The 19596-nt window shown below is 54.5% G+C and overlaps 1 protein-coding gene across 8 annotated transcripts in view; it reads left to right on the top strand.

Moving 5' to 3' along the window:
* The window catches only part of ADCYAP1R1 (ADCYAP receptor type I), a 50605-nt gene that overhangs the window by 9145 nt on the left and 21864 nt on the right, over positions 1 to 19596 (top strand). For 6 of the 8 annotated variants that reach the window (XR_012132221.1, XM_017665192.3, XM_017665188.3 and 3 more), the window contains exons 3-10: positions 1868 to 2006; positions 3441 to 3546; positions 12115 to 12222; positions 14113 to 14133; positions 15052 to 15093; positions 17506 to 17615; positions 18232 to 18329; positions 18758 to 18890. Coding sequence is in view for 7 of the 8 variants with exons in the window: in XM_017665192.3 (XP_017520681.2) it covers positions 1956 to 2006; positions 3441 to 3546; positions 12115 to 12222; positions 14113 to 14133; positions 15052 to 15093; positions 17506 to 17615; positions 18232 to 18329; positions 18758 to 18890 (669 nt within the window). In the remaining variant the exon portion in view is untranslated. Of the gene's footprint in view, positions 1 to 1359; positions 1541 to 1867; positions 2007 to 3440; positions 3547 to 12114; positions 12223 to 14112; positions 14134 to 15051; positions 15094 to 17505; positions 17616 to 18231; positions 18330 to 18757; positions 18891 to 19596 lie in introns of all 8 variants that reach the window. The other 2 variants (XM_073238641.1, XM_073238643.1) reach the window with 1 other exon arrangement.

The following is a 19596-nucleotide window of genomic DNA, read 5'->3' as shown; positions in this document are numbered from 1 at the left end:
CAGCATCTGCCGAGGGGCCGTGCACCAGGCATTCCTCTGTATAGCCAGGCGGCTCAGGAGTGTCAGCTCTCTGCAAGACAGGGCTTCAGGCCCCCACGGATGTAGCAGAGGTGACTGAGCCTCCTGGGGATCTCCAGGGCCTGGTCATGCCAGAGGCAGCCTGTGACCACCAGGGGTGTAGGGGCTCTGGGAGGGGATCTGGGGGTCCATCACAGCCAGTGCCTCGGTGGGGCCCAGGGATGCTGTGGTCAGTGCTTCCCCAGCCTACCCAGTCCCTCCTGCCCTAGCCAGGAGGCTGGGCCAGCATCCCAACGGCCCCTGGGTTTCTTGGAGAGTCCCCTGGGGATACCCAAGGCCTCTCCAGCACCTCTCAGTGGGCCCTGAGCAGGCAGGGCAGTGGGTGGGTGTGTTGGGGCCCCCTTTTGTTGAGCCTGTGGCTGGTTTTCTTTCTCCTTTTGGGATGCTTGCTTGTCACCATTATGAGCTTGGAGAGGCCAAGGAGAGCTTTGGGAGACCGGAGGAAAGGAGGGAGGCACGGGCAGGGAGAGGGCCACGTACATGAAGGAGCTGGAGCGAAGGCAGCTGTGCCTACTGGTGGGGAGTATGCAGCCTCCATGGCCCCCCCAAACCAGGCATCTAGGGGTTAGTGGGGCCCTGTCACAGGCCTACTCAATCTTTTCAATAATAATTTAATTGTAATGAAAATAATAATTTTTAAATTACTGTGTAGTATTCTGTTGTATGGCTGTGCTGGGGCCTATTAGCCATGCCTGCTTGATAGATGCTTTGTTGCCCCATTTTTTGCTATCGATGCTATTTAAAATGATGCTGCAGCGAATATCCTGGCATATGCTTCTTTTTGTACAAGTGCAAATATTTCTCTATAGATGCCCAGATGTGGAATTGTTAGTTTCAAGGGAAAATGTGTTCAACGATCAATTCTGGAAGCAGACCTGCCTCTTCCCCTAGGGATCGGCTGGGGCTCCCACATCTTCCTCATTCTGCCCCTGTACCCTGTCTGGGCCCCACTAGTGGCCTCTGGCCTTGGACCTCTGCTGCTCTGAGTCTGGAGCGTGCTCTGCAGCAGTCACTTTGTTTTGTGTATCTCGGTGGTAAAGGCTTTATCCTGGATGCCAAGTGGGCTGGGGTGGGGGAAAGGGGCTTATGCTTGTTAGCAGACCCCTCTCGGTAGCTAGCACAGAGTGGCCCTTTGTGAGTGAGCAGGTTAGCTCGAGGTGTAGTTCTTTCTCATGTAACAGTGTGGGGCCAGGTAGGCCCTTCAGGCAGGTGGGGTGGCTTGGCATCATGAGCTCACTCAGTCATCTGGCTGCTTCTGGAGAGTTGCTCCCCATGCCTCAGGTGCTGTCCTTGCTGCACCATCAGAACTGGGTGGAGCATTTGGGAAGGGCGAAAGAGCATGCAATGCCTCATGTCAAGTGAAGCAGAAGCACCATGCGTCCCTGGTGCCCACATGCCATAGGTGGGGACTTCATCACATGCCTGCACCTGAGAGCAAGGGACCAGGAAGTGTCCTGTCCAGGTGGGTGTGCATGTGCCAGCTGAAACTGTCACTGTGGAGGAGACTGGGGGAGAGAGTCTCTGCTGCAGAGGAGAAAGTTTTCCAAACCATTCTCGCCCTCGGACTGGGGCCTGAGCCAGTGGGTTCTCCTCTGTGTCCCAGTGCCCAGCACTGATAAGGGCTCAGTGGATGTTTGTTTGGTAGAAGGGGAGAAGGATGGAGGGGATTACCCTTGGAGGTCGAGAGCCTTGCTGCAGGAAGGCGTGGGGGTCAGGAGGAAGGGCCGGTCATCCCAGCCCCTCCTCTACCCCTGGACCCACAGGATTCATGCCTTCTCTTTCTTTCTAGCTGTGAACACCTTGGGGCTGACTAGTGGCTGCTCTGAGTGGGAGGCAGGCAGTGCTGGCCTGAGCCTCCTTCCGGGCTGACTGGAGTCATGGCCAGCATCATGCAGGCCTCCCTGGCTGCTCTCCTTCTGCTGCCTATGGTAAGGGCCCAGGAACTTCCCCTCTGTGACCAGCTGGAGTCCCAGGCTCACCCGAGTCCCCACCCCAGATTAGCTTTGTCTTTTGTGTGCCCTCGGCCAAGCTCAGTTCACCTGGCTGGTGTCTCTGCCAGTAGCCATACTGAACTATCCAGTGCCTCTCTGTGAATTAGAAAGGTTGTCCCCTCCTCAAGACCCTGTAATGACTTCACTAGATATTGGTACATAATTTGCAAATCTGTTATGGTGACATAACCTTTAGAGTTGTGCAGTACACAACCTGCTCAACTGTATGCAAGGGCCCCAGTGGGAGCCGCAGAAGGCTCTTTTGATTTATCCCCAGCCCACAACTCTTTGCCATGTGAGAGCTCAGAAACCTGCTCTCTGCTCATTTCTCTCCCTGAACAAAGAGGAGTAGTGGGGAGGGTTCACAGGCACTGGCCCTGCCCCTCAACCTTGGAATCCAGACCAGCCGTGGTGGATCGGCTTCAGAGCCCTGAATACTGTCCTGCCTCTGCCCTGCCTTACTTTGTGACCACAGGCAAGCCCCTCCTCTCCCTGGCAGCTGCCTGTGTACCCCTTTACAGTCAGAGCGAGACTGGATCCCTGAACACTGCCCTCGGCAGCTGGGATGCCTTGTGCCCACCTCCATGCTTGCGACATCCCCTTGCGGAACCATTCCTGTGCTGGGGTTTTGAATTAAAGTGACACCATTAGGCGTGAGCTCTGAAGTTGCTTGGTCCTGCACTTAAATCCGGTGTCTGCCACTGACCAGCTGTGTGACCCTGGGCAGGAGTTTGTTAACTTTTCTGAGTCTCAGCTTCCCCTTTTGTAAAATGGAGCAATTGAAAATGAGAGCAGCTAGTAGCGTCCACTGAATGCTGCCTCTGCTCCTTTACCTGCAGCTCCTGGGGCTGCACCTCTTTCTTCAACCCCTAGGACAGAGAAAGGATAGCTCTCTCAGCCACTCCTCTCTCTCACCCTCTCATTCCTCCCCTGAAGTGCAGGAGTAGCCTTGTGGTCTCTGGAATCAGACTGCCTGGGTTTGAATCCCTGATGTACAGTCTACTAAACTGTGTGACTTTGAGCAAGTTACTTAATGTTTCTGTACTTAAGTTTCACATTTGTAAAATGCAAAATGGTAAAACAGTACCTACTTTGTAGTGCTATGGCCACACGTACACATACTCACCAGAATAATGCATGTATGTAGTAAAGTGCTACGTATGTGTCTGGTAGTAGTATTATAAGACATGCAGCTGAGACCCAGGGACAGGTGGGAGCCACCCAAGGCCACACGGTGAGTTGGTGAAGGAGAAGAACCCTCATGGTATCCATGACAAAGTGGATGTCAGAGCCCCTGCGGGCCCTGAAATCACCCTGTTGCTCTCCTCTTGTAGATGAACTTCCCTGCTTACCCCCCATGTGTTCCCATAGGCCACCACCATGCACTCTGACTGCATGTTCAAGAAGGAGCAAGCCATGTGCCTGGAGAAGATTCAGAGGGCAAATGACCTGATGGGCCTGAACGACTCCTCCCCAGGTGAGTGGGGTGATACGGAGGAAAGGGCATTCCCAGCACATCCAGGCCAGCCCGTCTTGGAACTGGTGTCCCTGCCTCCACCACCTTGCAGACAGGGCTAGAGGAAACGGGTCCCTCAGAAAGCCCTACGGGGCAATAGAGTCTGGATGGTGGCACTGGGGTTGCCCTCCTTGGGGATGGCCTGGCCCGGATGCCTCACCCTGGAAGGGGCTGTTCTGGTTGGCTGGATGTGGCCGTCTTCCATCCCCTGGGGCTGGGGATGGAGCTGGTGTCTGGGCTGGGCAGCAGCTGTTATGGAACTTGTTAGCAGGCAGCCTGGGCCTGGTGGCAGCAGGAACACAGCTGTTGCCGGTGGCTGAGCTGGAGAGCACCTGTCAACCTGGGGCAAGAGGTGTGGGGTCATTTCCTACCTTCTGTGCCAACCCCATCAGAAGCCAGGGAGCAGGGCAGCGGCAGGAACCCCAGGCCTGAGCCTGTCAGGCACAGCGCTTCTCCTGAGGCTGCAGAGAGCAGGAGGGGATGCTGGTCCTTGGTAATGGATGGGGCCACGTGCTGCAGGACATCAGCGGCCTTAGCTCTCCCTGTTAGATGCTCCTAGTACCTCCTGACCTCAGTGACAACCAGAAGGCCTGGCAACATTCCCAAGCAGCCTGAGGGTATGGCGTGGCCCCTGGCTGACACCCAGTGGCCCTGTGTACCCTCTCCTCCTCCCTTCGCCTCTGCACAGATGAATGCTGCCGCCCACCCTCAGCGTCCTGACTGCTGGAGGGGCCAGGGAGAGGATCTGTGTGAGCAGTGGGGGATTTGGGAGTGGGGGCTTCATGGGGTCCTTGCCAGCCTCACTTGTGTCTCTTGTTATTAGAGGGATCCACTTTTCCCTCTGGATCCTCCCCGTTTACAGGGAACTCTTCCAAGCACCATCTATTTAAATCCTTGATTAATCGGCAGCCCAGTTGAATGTAACAGTCCCTCCGGGCCAAGCTCCCTGGCCAGTCAGTGAACATTAACCAGTAATGGAGCTGCTCCGGCCATCCCTGCCTTTTCCTCCAGCTGAGCTCTTGCTCAGCCCTCACTGAAGCTGAAAGTGGATTCTAGGCTTCAGGGAAACCAGACAGGGGGACCGAGGCAGGGAGCCCAGGTGGGCACACACTGGCAGGAGAGCAAAAGAACACCTGGTCTGAGCCTTTTGTCTAGGGGGTGGGAAAATGGAGCCCTGAGGGCAGTGACTTTTTAGACCACAGTGGTGGAGGTGGGTGTCAGGCTGAGGTGGGCCTGGGGCCCCGATGTTCTGCCTGCCAGCCCAGGGCCATTGTTGCTGCACCATAGCATTTGGGGTGGAGCAGTAATAAACATTCAAGGGAACAGTTCGGTGGAGGTGGGTGGGGGGACCTGCAGGTGAGCTGTGAGCTGTGTGCAGGTTGATCGCAGAGCCATTTGTGGAGCCCTGCGCTGGGACAGGACGAGGGCCTGCCCACAGGGGCATCCTGGCAGAAGCATGTGGGAGACAGATGTAGGATGGACACTCTCCCAGGAGCAGCAGGCCAGTGCTGGGGCCAGGGTGGGGTGGGGGGCATCTAACTCCCAGGCGTGCTGGGGAGAGGAAGAAAGGAGTTTTCTATGGGAAAGGTGGGGACAATTCATAGAGCAGGTGTTATTTAAACTAGATCCTTGGTTTTCAAACCTGACTGCACATCAGAGTCACCAGAGCTTTTTGAAAAATGTACCCAAGTCACAGTCCAAACCAATTAAATCAGAACTTTGGTCAGTTATAGTTTATATTTTTGAAGGCATCACAGGTGATTCTGATGAGAAGCTAGGCTGAGAATCCCTGAGCTAGGCCCTAGGGATGAGCAGGCACTTGACTGTAGAAAAGAGCTGAGGGATGGATGAATGGGGAGAACATTCTAGGCTGAGGGAACCGCCGATGCTCCTGAAATGAACTTGAAAATTTAAAAGAAAATCTTGTCAGCTTGTTCTAGTGACTGAGTGTGAACTCACAGCTTTTATCTATCTATCTATCTATCTATCTATCTATCTATCTATCTATCTATCTATCTATCTATCTATCTATATTTGTGTATTTCAATATATTTTGTTTATCTCCCCATAATCTTAAATCCAATAAAGTGAGTGCATTGGTATGATCTGATAGAGGTGAGGTGTGTCCCTGGCACTGTGTTTGGGGGCTGCAGGGACTCCCAGGAGGGTACCTGTATCCCCTCAAATCCTTGCGCTTCACTCGTCTTGGGACCTTCACCCCAAAGAGAATATGGGATGGCAATGCATATAGTGGCCTTCAGAGCAGAAGCCAAGTGACAGAGGCGTGCTCAGGGAGGCCCTGCAGCTCAGTAGACAGCTGAAGGGTGCAGCAAACACCAGGAAGGCGATGGAGAGTGAAAGCAAGCTTTCTGACCGGGTGGTTTTGTCTGTGACATCCTTGATGTGTTTTAAAGATGATTATTGGGATCATTATTGAAGAGATGGTTAACGGTTTTATCCCTTATTCCAAACCCCAAATGCTAAGTGGGACTTGAGACAACACGTAGTTCGGCTGTGTCTTGGGACACATGGCGAGGCTGAGGCCAGAGGTGGCAGTCACTGGCCGTGTCACACTGAGGGCTGGAGCCAGCTCTGGGACAGAGCCCAGGTCTGTCGTCCCAGCCAGGGGTGCCCTTTGTGCTGTCATGCTCTTGTGCCCAGAGAGAGGAAGGAAGGACTCCTGTGCGTGGGAACTGGCATCTTGGCGCCCCGTGCAGGGCATGGGTACTGCCCCCCCTGGGCTGGCTGTTTTGTTCTCTCTGCACAGCCTAGGCAGCCTGCCTGTGCAGGGGGAGTACAGCCAGCACCTCCTCTTTGCAGGGCTTAGGGCTTCATCGGCCTGGAGGCCTTCACTGCATTGGGGCAGGGCCAGTCTGGTGTGGTCCTCCTTGGGGTTCCCTGTACTCTGGAGAAAGTGGAAGAGGGAGGCCAGCAGCAGCCTTGGCTATGGCAGCAGGGGAGGAGGTTTGGAGGGAAGGTGAGAAAGCCTGCTTATTGCTATTCTGACCCAGCCTCTGAGGACTGGACGGGGTGCAAAGTGCCCTGCCTCAGCCCCACCTCCAGACTCCCCAGAGGGGAAGAGGCACTGCGGGCCTGGGCCCAAGCTCACCCCCCGTGGAGCAGCATCAGCCTCCTGCCTGTGTCCCCCCAGCTGTTCTGAGATGGAGCAGGCATCAGCATGGGTAGGCATGGGGTCTGCAGGGACCCCCACTCTGAGGAACTCACTCCCCAGATCTGATGAAGGGTTTTCCTTCTGTCCAAACCAATTTTCCTTTAGTCATGTAGTTCTCAGACTTGAGCCTACATCAGAACCTCCTGGAAGCCTTGTTAAAACACAGTTTCTGACTCAGTGGGTCTGGGTGGGACCTGAGCATCTGCATCTCTGGCAGGTCCCCGGTGGTGCTCCTGGTCTGGTGTCCCTGCTCTGCCAGCCTCTGACTTCCAGAGGGGCGGGTGGCACCTTTCATCTCCCCTTCTCCCAGCACCGAGCTTGCAGCTGGTCCTCATTTTATGGATCAGAATCATTGGCTGTCAATTTCTGTAAATGGAATCATTTTTTCACCCTTGAATTGTATGCTAAAATGAGTGGCTTGTTCTAATAATGTCCCTAGCAGCCGCAGGCGCTTCTCAAAGGCACGACTGTGTCTTTGTCTGAGTTCCTCTGGTGCCCCATGTCTTGTGGGCTTTGAACACTGTGTGAAACTGGACAAAATCATCACCATGACAACCTGAGAGGAGCTCCTTGTTTTGTTCTGGCCGAGGCATATGGCTCTTGTGTTCTTTCTCCATTCAACCTGCAAGTGGACTTTTTCCCCCCTGCTGTGACGAGGCACTGCCGCCCTTGACCACTTCCAGTACAGTGTCTTAGCGGAGCAGCCCCGGTGTGTGTGCGCAGCATTCTCCCACCGAGCAGTAAGGCCCCTCCGCACCACCCTCTGCCCCCCAAGCCTCTGACCAAGGTCCTGGAGGCTTTCAGGGGCACACACTGAGCTTAGTGTAGCTCTGGGGTGCATGGGGAGAGGTGAATAAGGGAGGCTTGGGGCTGTCACAGTGGAGAGTTCTGCCAGGGAATAGGACCGGTTCTGTTTTTTGAGACTCTCCACAGTGTTTGGTGCACGTGACCATCTCCTGGAGGCACACTTTCCTGGCCTTTGTGTCCCTAACCTCTCCTGGTTTTTCTGTGTTCCTGGCCACCCCTCCTCTTGGCCAGCTCCCTGCCTGAATGTGGCCAGGCTTTCTTCTGCTGGGGCCAGGCTTTTGTCTCATTTCTTTTCTTCTGAAACCTCTGCTTTCTCACTAGACATGGCATCTAAGTCCATGGCCCCACCTAGCATCCATGTGGACCACCCCCCATTCTGACTCCCCCCAAGGACTCCAGACTCCTACCTAACTGCCTTCTTGCAATCCAGCTCCACTTGGCACTTGCTACCATCTCAAACTGAACCTACTCCAAACTAAACCCTGGAGTTCCAGCTTGCCTGATTCCCTCCATTTGCTTCTCATCCAGTCCTCGCACTGTGGCGAATGGCTCATCCACCTCTCCAGGCACGCATGCCAGAAAGCCAGGTGCTGTCCTTGGTAACCCCTCTCCCCTTGGCTGCATTCGTCAGGCAGCCTGCACCATCCTGCAGTGACAAACAAGCCTTACAATCTCAGGGACTTGGCACAGCACCATTTACTGCCTGCATGTGTCACAGGTCAGTGTGGTCAGCAGAGGCGGAAGGTGGAACTCCACTCTGTACTGTCATTCAGAGACCAGGCTCCTTACATCTTGGATCACTGCCACCAACCACATGTGACCCCCAGGGACACTGTAGAGAGGGGAGAGAGAGAAAGGGTGTGGAGCCTATGAGGAATGTTTTTAAGACCAGTTCCTCACTTCCAGCCACTTACCATTGGTGAGAATGCAGTCATGTGAGGTGGATGGGCACTGATAACCTAGCATACATGCCAGCTGTGCCCAGCTGGTGTGTCACCAAGCCCTGGTGCCTCCAGACTCTCCTACCCAGAACTGCTTTCCATGTTGCCTGCCATGGCTCCAAATCGAGCCCCTCACCCTGCCATGACTGCTGCTGTGTCTTAACAGACATGTCCCCCCCACAACTGCTTTTATGCTCTTGAAATGTCTTACCTTCCCACATACCTGAATCAAATCATGTGACTCTTTGTCTCAAAACCCATCTGTGGGAGGCGGAATACTGCCTCCCACCAAAGGTGTCCACATCCTAATCCCTAAAACCTGTGAATGTGTTCCCTTACTTGGCAGGTGTAATTCAGGTAAAGATCTTGAGATGGGGACCTTAGCTGATGTACCTACAATTTAATTCAGTTCTGGGCACCAGCAGGTCTGAGTGAATCTCTGTTCCAGGTTTGCGCTCTGGTCACTCTGAGTTGGGAGCACCCTCAGACACACCCGTCTTTGCTGTATATACAGGGAAATTGAGTCCTGGCAGAAAGAGGAGAGGCTTATCAGTGTTTTGCCGCCAGCCTTGGCAGAAGTCCACCAAACTCAAGTCTTGCGGCTGCCTGTCCCTCTCCTCTCTCTGCCCTCAAATGCAAACTTCTCAAGTTTATTTTCTGCATCCCTAGAGCCCTGGGCCTAAAGGACCCAGGCACATGGTAGGTGTTCAGTAAATAGTTAAGAGGATGAATTCTCTGCCTTGCCTCTGTGCATCTGGCCCCCAGCCTGGGAGGCCCCATCTCCCCTTGTGACATTGTACCCGAGCCCTGCATCCCTCCCTGCCGCCTGCCCTTGTGACTGTGCCCCCTCCATGTAAAGTGCCTGGGGACCTCAGGAGCTTCTCCTGGCAGCATGCTGTCTGTGCTAGGGCCTAATGTTCCACATTAAGGGAACATCTGTTGGCTGGGGCTCCCAGGGCATGGGCCATACACAGCCAAGCTCCCTGGCTGTGCAGTGGTCAGCACTGGCCATGGCAGCTAAAGATTTCCTGCTGGGTCCCTTTCATGGACATGATGTCATAACAGTCATGTGCTGGCTGGACATCCTGTGGGGCCACAATGGACAGACAGAATCATGGACAACAGATCTGTTGCATGAGACCTGGGACCCAGCTCCCCTGGGACCCACCCCAGTGTCCTCGCTGTCTTGGTTTGTTGTCCTCAGCACTTTCTGTGGTGTGTCTGGCTCCCAAACTCAGTCATTCCAGAAGCAGGACACTATAGGGTGATGTGACGGGGTGTGAATTCCAAAATAACCTGTACTGAATTCTGAGAGACGGGGTTCTCTGCCCCTGGAAGCTCTGGGTACCTTCTGGTCCACACAGCACTCAGAAGTCAGTCAAGGACCCTGACTGAGAGGCTGTGAGCTCATGAGGCCGCCCCAGGCCCTGCCCTTGCCTGGTGCCTGCCCAGGTTTCCTCTGTGGTCTGTCAGCTTCTCACCTTGCAGGGTACTGTTTCGCCTCCCTGCCTGGGCCTCTCCCTGGGGAATGATTCTTGGGGACACCTAATTGCAATAATGAAAATTAATAGTGATAACAATAGCGAACACCCAGTGAGTGGGCCGGTTGTTCTGAGAGCTGTACATGCATGAATTCTAATCCTCATAGCAGCCCTGTGAGGTGGGGCCCTCGCAGTCACCTGCCAGCGGTCCCTCACCTGGCAGAGAAGCCCTTCCCAGCCCTTCTTCACAGACCCCTCAGCAGGATGTGGGGCCTGCTGCTGAAACTCTGTGCTCTGCTGTTGGACCCTCCACGCTGCTGTCTCCTCCTCCACCTCAGCCCCTCCGCCGGGGTTGCATGGCTGCGTGTGCTTCCTCTGCCCCATGACAAATGCAGGGTTCTGTGGGGTTCCCTCCTCCGTGCAGTTCTCACTTCACATCCTTTTCCTGGGCAAACCCATCGGTGGCCTTACTCGTTCCCCAGGTGCTGGAGTGAAAAGTAAGGGCCAGGCCTTCAGGATCAGTTAAGGAATGGAGGTGATAGGTCCCCCGAGGGTGTCCTGATAGTGATGGACTGTGACCCGGCCAGGGCTTCCTTCAGAAAAGATCATGGTCACAGCTGTGTGGGGCTGAGGCAGAAGGCCACTGGGGGGCTGTGACCATGGTCCCAGCGTAAGGCAGTGGGCCTTTGGTGAGGTGGGAAGTGAGTGGAGAGGATGGCATGGATTCCACAAACACTTTGTGGTGAAACCAGCAGGACTTGGTGGCCGATGGGGCATGGAGTGTGAAGGAAAAGGAGACAGAGCAGGGGACGCCATGTGTCTAGTTGGGGCTGAGACAGGAACTCGGGTTTTAGTAGGAGATGCTGAGCTGAGCCTTGGACACACTGCGTTCGGATTGTCTTTGGCTTTTCAAGGTGGGGTTATCCAGTGGGCAGCCAGCCGTGGGAGGCAGTCCTCAGGGAGCACAGGAGGTGGCACTGGGAGCTGTCTGTGTCCTTCTGTCCTTCAGGCCATGAGCCAGCTAATCTTGTCCAAGGGGAGTGGGGCTGGGAGCCATAATGGGGCAGCTGCCAACACCTGCCTTCAGTCTGGGTAGGCAGGGCATGGTCCAGTTAGCAGCTGGTGGCCCAGGTGAGAGGCATGAAGGGCAGTGGAGGCAGCGACGGGGGTGGGGGTGTAGAGAATGCCAGGGAGAGGCTGGCAGGGGCTGGCAGGAGAAAGAGTACATGGGCAGAGGGGTAGCAGGGTCCACTGAGCCCCCAAATCCGAGAAGCTGGCCGTCATGCCTGCCATCTTTCTCTAGCTCAGAGCAGCTCATATCAGATGGGACACCATGTGCTTCCTAAGTACTGGTCAGTGTGCCCCTGCTCCCTTCCCAGCCCTCAACATTTGCTTGATCTCAGCCAGTGTCCCTGTGGTGGCCTCTGCAGTGGCAGCTGTCTGCCTCTGTCTCTCCATACTCTGAGTCATTTCATGATTCTGGGCCTTGGCCATACGGGCCTCTGCCTGGCTGGCTTTCCTTTCTTCCCATATGTCCAATTTGTGCCCCTTTCTTAGGTCTCAGCTCCACCCCATCTCTGGCTCCAGGCCTGCCCTGGAAGGCAGCTGGGGCCCTGGAGCAGCACCCTCAGGCCAGCCAGTTCCTGGGGAGGTCGAGCTGAAGCTGGACCCCACAGTGATGGTGAAGGCTAGGAGGCCACTGAGGAGCCAGTGCAGGGTGGTAGGGGTGCCACAGAGACCCCCCCCCCCCATGTCTTGTTCTTAGTGATTCTGCCCAAGCTGGTGTTGGGCCTGCTTCTCCCTTCCCCACAATCCCGCCAGGCCTGGAGGGCTATATAGGTGTGTTCCGGTAAACTCAGATGAGAGCTCCCTCCCTGCCCCAGGAGCTCCTGAAACTTCTCAGCTCCTCTTTTTGAGGGATCTCTCACAGGGACAGGGCTGAGTCTGCCTCAGGCAGTGAGCCTCCCCTTCCCTCCCCTACACTGCTCTCTCCCCAGCATGGGCCTGGCTCACCACCGCCTGTGCTCACATATATGTGTGTCACACATACACACATCTGCATGTGTGTGGCATGTATGTGTGAGTGTGGGGGTACTGGATGCCCCTCACATGGTTCTTTTCCACACAGGCTGCCCAGGGATGTGGGACAACATCACATGTTGGAAGCCTGCCCACGTGGGTGAGATGGTCCTTGTCAGCTGCCCTGAACTCTTCCGAATCTTCAACCCAGACCAGGGTGAGTTGTGCCAGAGGCCTTGTCAGGTCTAGCCTGCTCTCCATTCTCAGGCCCTAGGCCTTCCTGGAAGATAAGCAGCAAGGCCATGGGCTCTGTGCAGGCAGGTGGTCCCTGCCTAAGGTCACATGCTGGTGAGAGGGTGGAACCACAGACCGCCGTGCATGCAGGGATGCAGAAGCACCCCTCAGACGTGGCTCCCTGGTCCATGTGGAGAAGTTCATTGTGTGTGGAGCAAGGCTGTGAGCTCAGACATGGCTCGAACACTTACCCAGCTGGAGACCTTGAGCAAGGCTGTTTGCTCCTGTGTCCACCCTCTGAGCCCAACCATGTTCCCTAGTCTGTGAAAAGGAATGTGGTGTGGTGACTGGGGAACCAAGTGGAGTGACGTATGTGGAGATCATGTAGCCCAGACTTGGCCCATTTTAATGGTCAGTAGTGTTAGCTGATGTTATTGTCATTATCATTCAGACAGAGATGCTGAGAGGCCCAGAGAGGCACACACAGACATGTGCACGAGACAAGGTGCCCTCGGGCAGCTGTGCATAAGACACTTGCCTGCATCTGCACTTACACACTGCTGACTGCTGAGCCCTGGGTCGGGGCCTGGTTTCAAGGAGGATGGGCAGTGGGGGCTCCTGAGGGGATTAGAGGGGTCTGAGTCGTGTGTGGCTATGGACCTGGCCCTCATCTTCCTCCTTCACCTACCCAAGGCTTAGGCTAATGTCCTTCTAGAAGTGGGAAGTTTCCGAGCTCTGCTCCACTGTGGAGTCCTGCCCGCTGCCCTTCCATACTGTCTGTGAGAGGCAAAGGAAAGTTCTCTTTTACACCTGAACTCCACCTGCCTAGACTTCCCCTGGAGGGGAGGGTGCTTGCGGAGGTGGCAGAGGGAGATGGTGGCAGTATGTTGGGGTACCAGGCCCCTGTCTCTGGTTCCCATCCCAAGACCAGAGAAGGCAGGGTTTGGCTACAATGCACCCCACTTTACCTGTCCACACTGCCCCTTCTGGGGCCTGTTAGCACACCTGCCATCTCCATACCTCCTGCCAGCCCAGAAGGAGGGTGGCAGTTAAACCCTCCCACCCTGATAGCTTGGGGCCTGGGTGTGATCCAACACAGGTCCGAAAGTGAACTTTGAAAGAGGAGGCATACAAGGGTGGTGCTGAAGGTACTGTGTGGACAGCGGGATGTCAGGCACGGGGCAACCTCATGAGTCAGCCTCAGCTCTAATTCATTCCTATAGAAACCAATGCAATCACTTCCTCCATTCACGGCCTTCTGTCATTCATTTATTTAGAATGTCTACTCTGGATCAGGTACCATGGGAAGACTGCTTTTTTTCACCAACAAAAAAGGCAAAATGAATCAGCAGTAAAATAAGATTTTCTTAAGACAAACTTTCCTTATCCTTCACTCTGGCAACTGCACAATGAATGTGTTATTTACACCTCATTCTTAATGGTTCATTAAGGCAGGGCCTTTTAGCAAATCTATTCACAAAGCTGGATTATTGAGACTTGCCTTAAATACTTAGAAGGTTGAGAATGGCGTTTGTCATTTTATTCCTGGGTTCCCAGGGCTGGATCTTGAGGTCATTGCAGTCTTGTTTTGTAGGCTATTGGAGGTGGGGGGCACTGAGCGATCTCCTGCTCTCAGATCCCTCTGCTCATTTCTCTTTAACTGTCCTGTTCTGAAGGAAGAGGTAGAAGTCTCCAGTTTGTAGTCCATCCCTAGCTTGTGGTCCTTGTGCCCCTGGGCCCCTAGCAGAGCTGCTGTCCAGAATTTGGGAGTGGGGGTGGGGAGAGAGGGAGGAAATCACCAGCAGGTCCCAGTGAGAGCAAACCCTGCCTCCAGCCCCCTTGCTCACCTCTGTGTTCTCTCTCTCTGTTTCAGTCTGGGAGACAGAGACCATCGGTAAGAGGAACCTTGGAGGGGACAAACTGCTGATCTGTCCATCTGTCCATCCAGAGGGAGCCCAGCTCTGACTGCTGGGAACGGGTGGGGGTAGAATGAGAGGCTTCTCTCTGCACCCTGACCCTCAGCCTTCATGGAGGTGGGGGGACACAGGAAGATGGGAAGTCACAGCCCTTGGCCTCAGGGTGCTCATGGGCTTGTTTGAGAGGATGAGACCCATGGAGGGGTTAGAAAGCAAGCCCAACCATGTGCAGAGGCGCACGCATGGGCACACATGCAGGCCTGACTGGTGTGAGCCCACACAGGTACTGACATCAGTGGCTACAAAGTTGGAATGGACAAAAGACGCAATGCAGCATGCAGGCAGAATAATGAGATTGGAGAGGCTTCCTGGAAGAGGGGGCATGTCAGCTGGGTAGTGGGAGTTCACTGCTAGCTGGGGATTTGGCATAAGAAAAGGGTGGAGGTGGGAATAAGTCAGGAGAGAAAGAGAAGACAGGTCTGAGGAAGATGTCTTCAGAATACTGGGTTCCCTTCCGTGAAAACTGTTTGGGCGTTGAGATGGAGGGTCAAGTCCCAAAGAAGAAACCCGAGCCCAGGATGCATGTTACTATTCCTCGTCCTTCTCTTAAAAAGGCCCAATCATTCTTTTCCATTCCTCTCCCTCTCTGGAAGCCCTCCATCCTGTTGACAATGTTCCATTTGTACTTCCTGTGGTCCAGGAGGCAGAACTGAGTCACGGGCCATCATTAACATCTAGAAATACAAAGTAAATAACATTGGTGCCAGGAGGACACCCATCCCCTGTCTTCCAGACCAGGGGCAGCCTTGACCTTCCAGGCTGAGAGTAAACGGGGGCTAGCTCTGGCAAGCTGATGGGCCAGTGTTCTGACTCATACCCATTTCTGTGTTTTGCAGGAGAGTTTGAGTTCACCGACAGTAGCTCCTTGGATCTCTCAGGTAAGGCGACCAGGTAGGGTAGACCATGGGCTCTCCTGGAGGGAGAGCATCTGTTGACATGTGAGCCTGGGGACCCTTCTTCCAGGCTGAGCCGTGCCTCTCTGTGGCTGTGTGATCTTTGGCCAGTCGCTTTTCTTCTCTGCGAAAGCTGTGGATTTCCTCCCTAGAAACTTGCACTCAAGCACTCAGAAGAAACATTGTATGTACAGTCTCAGGGGAGCACACTTCTCTTGACGTCTCATCATGGACTCAAGTAAAGAGCTCCTGGATAGACGGCCCCTGATAGTTTGGTACTCCCACAGGTAGAAGAGTAGTTCTCAAACTCTGATCACAGTCTTCTAGTGAGCTTGTTAAAACTCAGATTCCTGGGACCCACCTGAGCGTCTCTGATTTAATAGGCCTGGTGGGGCCTGAGAATGTGCATTTCTAGCCAGTCTCCCAGGTGACGCTGATGGGCTGGTCTGTGGAGGGCATCTGCTCTGAGAACCACCATCCTGAGGTTCTTTGCTCCTGTGAAGTTGCTGGGGCAGGACAGCCTAGCGAAGTAGGTGCAGTCACTGCAGGGTTTTGACAATCTGGAGAGCACTCCATCTTCCAGAGATTTCTATCAGAACAACAGAGTGGTGAATTCATGGAATAGTTCTTTCTGAACAAAAAGATTTATATGTTACTGAGCCCACACTGTGTTATAAAAAGAAAGAGAATGAAGGAAAATAAAAGAAAGGAAATGGCTTCTACCTCTAGGACACTTAAAAAAAATTCCTTTAAAAGCAGCTTCCCTTTCCTCTTCCTACCACCCTGATGTGGGCAAAGCAGAGAGGAGAGAGGCCCAGGGAGGGGAAGACTTCGCCAAAGGCATCATTCCCAGGACATGCAGACTTGGTGAAAAAAGCATTCAGAGGGACTTGGTAAGAGGTTTCCAGTAGCAGCCTGGGACGGATTTGCTAGAAGGAATAGTTTGGCATCAAACGTGGGACAGAAGTGACTCCTGCTCTCCCTGGGCCTGCCAGGCATCCTGCTTTTCCTGTGTCGTAAGACTCAGAACTCCAGAAGCCCTGAAGACCAGTCTCTGGCTCTGGGCAGAGCTCTTTTATGGCAGGGTCAGCCACCTTCTGCTGCTTCTCAAAGTCCTGCTTCCCAGGAAGCGCGTTTTTACTCTGTCAGCCAAAAAGAACTGGCCTTAGATCTTTCAGCTCAACCAGCAAGGACACAGGGTTGGAAAAGTGGAGGGGTGCCCTGTATTCGCCTCTGCCTTGCCTCTTTCCTGAGCTCTCCAGATGTGGCCATGGCCACAGCGGGGGGATTCTTCCTAAAACACGGATGCTGGACCCTCTTTTCTGCAATTGCCCCTTGTATACAGTTGCCTGGGCCCTGAATCCTGTGAAAGGGAGAACCATTCCCATGTGTCCTAATGTACCAGGTGAGCTCCCAGGAAGCCAGTCTGGGAGCTGGGGTCAGTGGGGGGCCTCTCAGGTGCTGGGCTGGAGGCAGAGGGGCTGATTGCCTTCTCCCCTCCCCTGGACATCTGTGGTCCACACTTATAAACCACCAGGAGAGGTGGTCCAAGTGATCATTAAAGGCTGAAAGGCCCCAGGCATAGTGAGAAACCAGTCTGGACTCGACTCTCCAGCCCGCAAGACTCCTGCCCACTCTGGTGTCCTACAAAATGGCCTTCAGAGTTGGTAAAAAGAACATTAAAGTACATTAGTGACAGGAAACCAGATCTCTGAACCTGGAAAGGCAAAGATTTTTTTAAACCCTAAATAAATATATCAATAAAATCTGGTGCTAGGTTAAGGGTGGTCTGGTCCTTGTTGATTAAGCAAGCTGTGTGTCCAGTTGGTAAGGAATACTGCAGCTGCCGGAAGGCCCAGCCCTCCCAGGGAAAACATCACCTAGAGCTGTTTTTGCAGGTGTGATGGGAGCTCCTGCTCCACAGTCACCTGTGAATCCTGACCGGAATCTCCTGGGGGAGGTGGGGAAGGTTGGGCTGGGAATCTGCGTTTGTAGTTCTAGGCCATTCTGCTCACTGAAGTTTGACAAGTGATGACCTAGGGTCTAGGGGAGGGGCTCAGTGGTGTCCCTGGCAAGGTTCTGCCAGTTCCAGAGGCGAGGGAGGAGGTATTCTCACCTGCTTGGTCTCCTCACCTGTATTAAGAGATCAGCTGCTGCTGGTCCCCAGTCCCTTACCCATGCCCTTTGTGTAAAGGCTGTGCCTCAGGTCATCAGCAATCGCTCTTTTCTCTAATTGCCTTCTCCCCAGGGGATGATTGCATGCACCATCAGTCACTGTGCTTCCCAGATGGGCATATGAATTTCCAGGAATTCCCACTTAGAAAGTAATTTTTTAGTAAGAATACCAGGGCCCTTTTAAATCACTTTTGTGCCTCACTGAGTTTTGTTCTGCTGCAGACATGAGGGTGGTGAGCCGGAACTGCACGGAGGATGGATGGTCAGAGCCGTTCCCTCATTACTTTGATGCTTGTGGGTTTGATGAGTATGAATCTGAGACCGGGGACCAGGTGAGTGTCTGCCCCACACCTGGAAGTGGTAGGGTGGGGCTGAGGAGGCGGGTGGAATGGAGTTCCCACCAGGGGACTTGATTCCTGATGGGACCATAGGAAGCTCAGGTCCTAGGCAGCACGTGAACACCTGCTGTATACCCAAGCCAGATGCAGGGAGGACAAGACTTCCATTCATGTATTCTGGGTTGAGAAGCAGCTGGTCTGCTCCTTGAGCTCCTGCAGCTCTGCCACAGGTCCTCCTCCTCCCTGGCTATTCTTCCGGCAATGGAAGGGTTAATGCTGGGCTCAGCAGGGGGCCTCCTGGTCCTGCTCCAGCTAAGGCTGGTGCCTGTTCTGATTGGTCAGGCTGCTGCATGCAGCCAGCACGCATTGAGCATCTGCAAAGTGTAGACACTGTGCAGAGGGAAGTAAGCGGCTCAGCGGGGGATGGGAATCCGGGGGGGGATCAGGTGGTGGAGGCCCTGATGATGGAGTAGCAGAAGTGAGATCAGCAAGGGAAGACGAAAGGAAGGGGGAGCTGGGCGGCGGGCCTGGCTTGGGAGACTGGGCACAGCTCCGAGGTGGGCTGCGGCAGGCCCCAAGTGGAGCTCTGCATGTCCTGTGCCTGCTCCAGGATTATTACTACCTGTCAGTGAAGGCCCTGTACACGGTTGGCTACAGCACGTCCCTCGTCACCCTCACCACTGCCATGGTCATCCTGTGTCGCTTCCGGTGAGACCCCAGCTCAGAGCCCTTGCTCCGCCCCTCCCACCCCACTCCTTTCCCTGGACGCCAGCCATGGGGCTCTCTTGGGAGGCATTTGCCCCACCCTGAGGATGACAGATGGGAAACTTGACCTCAGAGAGGGCAACTGACTTGTCCAGGGCCACTCAGCTGGGCAGACCCGGGGCAGGGATGTGTAGTCCTCACTGTTGTCTTCCGGGTCTAGATGTAGAGAAGTCACAGGAGGGAGAAGTCTGGCCCCTTGGAGTTGTGAGGCCAGGCAACAGGGGCTTAGAAATGAGGAGGACATAAGGAGATGGTTGAGGTGGGGACCCCGCTGCGACAGAGTGGTGGAGCTGGCCCAGAGCAGACCCCGGAGGGGAGACTGGGTGCTGTGGGTTCCGTGCCAAAGACCCCTTCCTCTCGGCACCGTGTAGGAAGCTGCATTGCACCCGCAACTTCATCCACATGAACCTGTTCGTGTCGTTCATGCTGAGGGCCATCTCCGTCTTCATCAAAGACTGGATCCTCTACGCGGAGCAGGACAGCAACCACTGCTTCATCTCCACCGTGAGTGAGCTGAGCCAGTCAGGAAGGGTCCTGCACATCCAAGACTCCCTTCCCTGCGACACCCAGCCACCTGGTGTTTCCTGCAGGTTAAGGCACCGTACTCAGCAAACAGTGGTATCCAGGAATGACCACTAGGTCCCCAGTAGCCAGTGAGACCCTTGCGTATCATTGCCACCTGACCTGCAGCCTGTGTGTGTACTTGGCGGAGTAGTTGAGGAAGGTAGGGTGGAAACGCCAAGTCCCACTTGATTGAGGAAGATAGCAGGCTCAGGTTAGGTAGAGGGCTCACCTGACCCCTGGTCATTTAATTAGCATATGAGGGAGTCAGAAGGTTGATTGGCTGGGGTTCTCACTGGAGTACCACCGGGGCAGGTCTTATATGTTTGGAGGTAAGTAGGGAAGACAAGCTTTGATGGGCTAGAGTGAAAGAACAGCCCAGAGCGCAGGGCCTTGACATGGGAGGGTCCACTTGGAAGGGGGTGGTCTCTGAGATTTCTGGGGGGCCAGAAGTATCCCCCTCACCTGTATGATGTCTAAAGCCTTCATTTTACCAAGGAGCCTCCTGCATGTTCCTCCTTACCCACCTCCCCTGTGAGAACTGGGGAAGGGGCAGGAAAGTGAGGGAGAATGAGTCTGGAGATGGGAGGGGCTCTGTGCCCTTGACCCCACTGTTTTCTCTCATGTGCGGAGTTGCCTCCTTGGGAAG

The sequence above is a fragment of the Manis javanica genome, chromosome 6, assembly GCF_040802235.1.
Source record: "Manis javanica isolate MJ-LG chromosome 6, MJ_LKY, whole genome shotgun sequence".
In the NCBI taxonomy this organism is placed as follows: Eukaryota; Metazoa; Chordata; class Mammalia; order Pholidota; family Manidae; genus Manis; species Manis javanica.
The sequence above is the reverse complement of the archived record's forward strand: the minus strand, read 5'-3'. Positions and strand labels throughout refer to the sequence as shown.